The following is a 6,012-nucleotide window of genomic DNA, read 5'->3' on the forward strand; positions in this document are numbered from 1 at the left end:
TATGAGTCAGTACCAACTCAATGGCACCTAACAAGAAGAAGAAGAAGAAGTAGGGGTAGGATAGACATTGAACTGATGACAACAATGTTGATGGTTCAAACCCACTAGCTGCTCCTTTGAAACCCTGTACAGGGTCTTCAGAACTAACTTGAAGGCGCTTATCAACAGCAAAAATAATCGGAGAATATAAACATTTTATTGAAACTACAACAACAACAAAAAAGGAGAAATATGATTTCCCATCTGCTTTATGGAGATTAGCCATAAAAGAAGTACAGCTAACTGCTAAAGGTCTCCACGCAGATTCTCTGTCTTAATGACTGATCCACATTTGATGTCTGACAGTGTGTCCCCTGAGGCTGTGTTGTGAACATTGAAATATGGATGCATTATCTCCAGAGAGTTAATGTGCATTTTAGTTCTAGAAAAATACATGTAGCCCTAGAAAATATGTAGTTGTAGAAAAATGCAGGTTGACTATCTTGACTGTTTGTTTCAGTGGCTCATGCATACTAAGGCGATATTCATTTCTATTTGGAAGTGACATTATCTTAAGAAACATGTCTAGAGGGAGAAGATTAAGGAATATTGAATGTATTTTACAACCATTGTGTAGATAGTTTATTTTATGTGTCTTGAACAAGTGTGGAGTCCTGGTGTGGTGTGGCCAGATAAGCACTAGACTTCTGACCACAAGGTTGGCGGTTCAAATCCACCAGTCACTCCTTGGAAACCCTGTAAACGGTTGCTATGAGTTGGAATCAACTCGACAACACTTAACAACAACATAAAGGCATTGAACAAGTAATGTTTAAAAATCAACAGATTCTTCCCCATATGAAGATGAAGGAAACTTTCCTCCAGTGTTTCCCACGCAAGTCCCTCCAGAGGAGTATGAAAACCATCTGAAGTATACCAACCAAGGTATGTTGTAAGTGCACCTTGCCTGTGCTGAGTTACGGGTTGGGGTTTTTTCCCTTTTGGACTTAATGTGGCAGATTATCCCATTATGTAGGATGAACTACATTTGCCACTTACAAGGACTCTTCGTGTTTATTTTTGGAGTTTTAATGAAGAGTTCAGATAGTCGTGTTTTAAAACTTTATTGTGATAAGAATGAGACCAGGATATTTAATCAAGGGAATACAAGTTCACAAGTATTCTTCTGACCTGTGATCTGAGCACTCAAGGACTGAACATCTCAGGTTTACTCAAGTCTCATACCAAAGATTGATAAAAATGGATAAACTAAGTGGGATTTTAGAGGATTGTAACCACCCAAGGTGCTTATACTTGCCCTTGCTTAAAAGACAGGTTTGAACAAAAAGTTTGTTGTTCAGAACGAGTGATATAAAATTAATGGAATAGCAGGAAAGGACTATAGTCTTCAGTGAAAGTTTTTTTTTTTTTTCATAAAGACTAAAAAAACTGTATTTCAAAATTCCCATTATATCCGAGGTTTCTGATTCATACGTATCCCTTGAAGTTCTTTTCATGTTCTCCCAAGGAGTCAACAGCAATAAGTTTGATACATATTAATTAGGAAGCAAGTTTTAATGTCTTCAAAGTTATGGCAACACAGTTTTCTTTTTAAGATTAAGTCTCCATCTATATTAGATCTGTGGATATGGAATTCTGAATTTAGTTTTTCTATGTGTGTTTTATTTCTTATGTATTCCAATATCTCTTTACTTGAATTTTTAGCATACTTGACAACTATAGTTTTGAAAACATTTTGAACTTTTTTAATATTAGGTTTTACCTATGATGTGGAAAGAAATGAATCATTGATCAAATCAGATAAGAAGCCTTCAAATACAGAAAATCTTGAGCTCAGGGGTAAACATAACCAGGATTTTATTAAGAGAAACATTGAGGTATGTACTTAGAAATTCATATGCCAGAATGTGTGACTAAACAAGTTTTGAAAGTGGTAATAGTTGTGTTCATTGCCTTTAAATACATATATATTTTTTTCACCTCAATGCACGTAAAACAGTATATATACCTGAACAGAAAGTTTCATGAATGAACACTTATCTTGACTAGCATTCAGTACATTATTTTTTCTATTCCATTACATCCTATTCTACCCTATACTATTTTATCCTTTTCAAAAATATTATTTGCAACTCAGTAACATTTACTACCACAAAGGAGCCAGGGATTTGCATTTTGAAAAACATTTATCTGGATAATATTTTTAGACTTAAATTACATATTCATAATTTTTTTAAGGTAATGAGACTGATTTTTAAAGCTGGTGCATTTGGACATTTGAATGGAAAATGCGCCTGGAAGAGCAGAGGCGGCTGGCGAGGCCAACTTGTTCCTGTCCCCCAGAGCCTACTGTCAGCCAGCCACTTGCTTTGAGGACCTTGGCCTTGTTCTCTTGCAGGCTCTTCAGTCTGACTTGGCTGACCATTAAGACAGACTCAGACTATCCAAGTCTTCTTTTTTGGAGGGTGGGAGTAAAGGTAATTTACACAAATGTGAAATTAATTTATAACAAGAAACTTTAAGTGTGGGTGGGCAGAGACCTTATGGCAAACCACTTAAGCATTTAAGCGATCAGAAAACTGCACTGGTTAGTGTGAAGCATTAGCATAAGGAAAGAGGTGAATAATTCCTCCCCATTAAAGTCTGATGTCTTTTCCACAATTGTCACGTCATTTCCAGGCAGACTGGATTCATGGGTCAGGTTGCTACTGCCAGCACTGGTCTCTGGAGCTCTCAAGTTTTCTGTGCTCCACATTTGGGTGACCTCTATCCAGATATCTTCTTTCCAACTTGATCTGTCTCTTGTCTTTGCACTGACCCATTGTATGTTGATTTATTGTTTAATTTTTTCCAAGAGCTTTAGTTTCCCCATCTCCAAGTTCATGCTGAGTTCTTCCTACCACTGATATAGGTAGCATCTCTGCTGGAGATTTTCTCTTTCCCTTTTATCAATAAATCAAGTCTTTACTTAAACTCTGGTAACAATAAGTATATTGTTGTATTAAGTATTCATGTAGTGGATGCATACCACACAAACAATAACAACAACAACACCAAACCCACTGGCATCAAGTTGATTCTGATTCATAGCCACCCTAAATAGTATTTCCTAGACTTCAAGTCTTTATGGGAGTAGGTAGCTTTATCTTTCTGCCAAGAAGCAGCTGATGAGTTTAAATCACCCACCCTGTAGTTACCAGCCCAGTGCTTAATCCACTTTTTTTGAAAGCACCCTAATTAGATGAAGACAAGTATATTACTGAGAGAATTTGTCCACTGATGGCAGAGACCTGTCTTTAAGAATAAAGAAGGTCCTGAAAGCCCTCGGACCACCACCCCATTCTCAATAGCCCTCCAAGCCCTCTTTCCCCCTTTTCATTTGGGAGGCAGTCTTCGGAGGATACGTGGTCTGTCTGCCTACTGTGCCAGCAAACACTAATGAATACATCACGGACTGCCAGAAGAACAAACACATCTGTTTGGAAGAAGTATGACCAGATTGTTCCTTGGAAGCAATGATGGCAAGGCTTCCACTCTTATGCTTTGAACATGTTGTTAGGAAGGACACCAGTCCCTGGAGAAGGAAGGACATCATGCTTGGTAAAGTGGAGGGTCATACTAAAGAGGAAGATTCTCAATAAAGTGATACTGTGAAAAAAACAATAGTCTCAAACATAATAATTATGAAGATAATGCACGACCGGGCAGTGTTTTGTTTTGTTGTACATAGGTTGCTATGAGTTAGAAGTGACTTGAGGGCACCTAACACAACAACAACACATCCACACACATTCACATATATGGCACAGTGATAAGTTTTCAGCTGCAAGTCAAAAAGTCGGCATTTGAAACTTACCAACCAGAGGCTCTGCAGGAAAAAGATGCAGCAATCTGCTTTCTTAAAGATTTGTTGTTGTTATGTACTGTCAAGTCGGTTCCAACTCATAGCGACCCTGTATAGAGTCTCTAAGGAGCAGCTGGTGAGTTTGAACTGCTAACCTTGTGGTTTACCGTCCAGTTCAGATCCTATAGCACTACACCAGGAATCCTAAAAGATTTACAGCCTTGGAAACTCTATGAGGCCGTTCTTTTGTCCTATAGGGTTGCTGTGAGTTGGAATCGATATATATGTTTATTGAAATGGTGAACATGAGCGTCTACTTATCATGGTAATATGTTTTTGCTCCAAGAATGTATCAGTACCAAATATTTGCCATAAAATAAAGTTACTTAGTACAGCCTGACTATATTGATTTTATCTAAATGCATCTATACTGTAGAAACTATAGGTATCATTTATATTTTCCTGAACTAGAATTGGCTTTGAGTGTTTAATGTTTAACTAATGCATTTTGCAGTTGGCCAAGGACGCAGGAAACACAGTGATTATGATTGATAAAGAGAAGAAAAGACTGGTTGAACTTTTGAAGGACTTAGATGATGCAGACTCTGGGCGTTGCAGCTCTGAGGTATGTAGATTATAATATCCTATAGCTTAGACATGACTAAATTTTTATTTTTATCACATTATTGACCCATCAACATAAATTTATAATAATTTTTCAGATTATTTGACAATAGACTCTGACTTTAAAAAATATCCTGTATCACACATTTATTTATTTATTATTGATTTTGTTTTTTAGGAAAGAGGTCAAGTTTTTATTTGATTATTTTGAACATATTTGATAGATTTATTCAAATGCAATGTCCTTTGTACACTTGGGGGTTGGGTTTAAAGACCTTGTCACTGTCTTCATTTCTGAGCTTCAGAGTCCAGAATTTTTATTCAGTTTCATTAAGGAGGCATCATTAGTTGAACTTAACCTCCAATTAGAAGTCAAGCTTTTCAAAGCTCCAGGGGTTACACAGGGCCACAGCAAGGATAGCTGGGTACCAGCTGAGGATAAAGGAAATAGCCCCCTGCTTCTGCCTGGACTGCAATAAAAATGGCATAGCAGAGGCATCTGATCTCCTTTGTCTTCACAAACCAACACCAAACCGATTGCCATCAAGTCAATTCTGACTCTTAGTAACCTTGTGTTTCTGAGACTGCAAGTCTTTATGGAAGCAGACAGCCTCTATTGTCTTTTGTAGACTGGCTGGTGGGTTTGAGCTGCTGACGTTGCAGTTAGCAAATTAAGATCAACAACCCAAGGCAGATTCCCGTGAGGCAGAGGTCAGACATCACCCTCTCTCCATTTTTACCAATTCTGACACCAACTGTCCCTCCCATGATACTCTATTTCTGGGTTCGATAATTCATTGCAATCGTTGTTAGATACTGTAGAATTGGCTCCAACTCATAGTACAACTATGAAACACTGCCCAGTCCTGCTCCACCTTCATAATTACTGTCATGTCCGAGCCCATTGTTGCTGCTACTATGTCAGTCCATCTCGTTGGGGGTCTTCCTCTTTTTCACTGACTCTCCATTTTGCCAAGCATGCTGTTCTTCTCCAGGGACTGGTTCCTCCTGACAACATGTCTGAAGTATAAGAGAAGTCTTGCCATCTTGGCTTCTAAGGAGCATTCCGACTACTTCTTCCAAGACAGATTGGTTTGTTCTGGCACTTCACACATTTTTTTTTTTTTATTGAAGTTTTGAAATGCATTATTGACTCTCAAATGATTATTTTATAAAAGTGGTTGTTGTTCTTGTTAAGTGTCATCAGATTTCCGACTCACAGCTATCTTGTATAGGGTTTCCGAGGTGCAGCTGGTGAGTTTGAACCACCGACCTTGCAGTTCAAATCAACTGTGGTCCAGTGCTTATCCAACAGTGCCACACCAGGATAAGCAAGTGAGTGCATATTGTTTGTCACAATAATAACCTCTGCTTGCAGTACCAGTGATAGTATTGATTATCACTGGGGACATAGGAACGCATTTCTCCTTAACCCTTTACTCGGGACATTGCTTATTAGCTCTAAACTGGCTTCTTGTTATCTTCTAAACTGGTATTTTGTTGTACTAGACTTCAGTAGGACTCCTGGTGTGGCACTGTAGGAT

At 38.2% G+C, this 6,012-nt stretch overlaps 1 protein-coding gene across 1 annotated transcript in view; it reads left to right on the top strand.

The window, feature by feature from the left end:
- Positions 1-6,012, top strand: part of FSIP1 (fibrous sheath interacting protein 1) — a 200,548-nt gene that overhangs the window by 39,761 nt on the left and 154,775 nt on the right. The window contains exons 3-5 of the mRNA XM_006831904.1: positions 826-924; positions 1,756-1,877; positions 4,359-4,469. Of these exons, the coding sequence (XP_006831967.1) occupies positions 826-924; positions 1,756-1,877; positions 4,359-4,469 (332 nt within the window). The remainder of the gene's footprint in view (positions 1-825; positions 925-1,755; positions 1,878-4,358; positions 4,470-6,012) is intronic.

This window comes from Chrysochloris asiatica, unplaced genomic scaffold (assembly GCF_000296735.1).
Source record: "Chrysochloris asiatica unplaced genomic scaffold, ChrAsi1.0 scaffold00004, whole genome shotgun sequence".
Classification (NCBI taxonomy): domain Eukaryota; kingdom Metazoa; phylum Chordata; class Mammalia; order Afrosoricida; family Chrysochloridae; genus Chrysochloris; species Chrysochloris asiatica.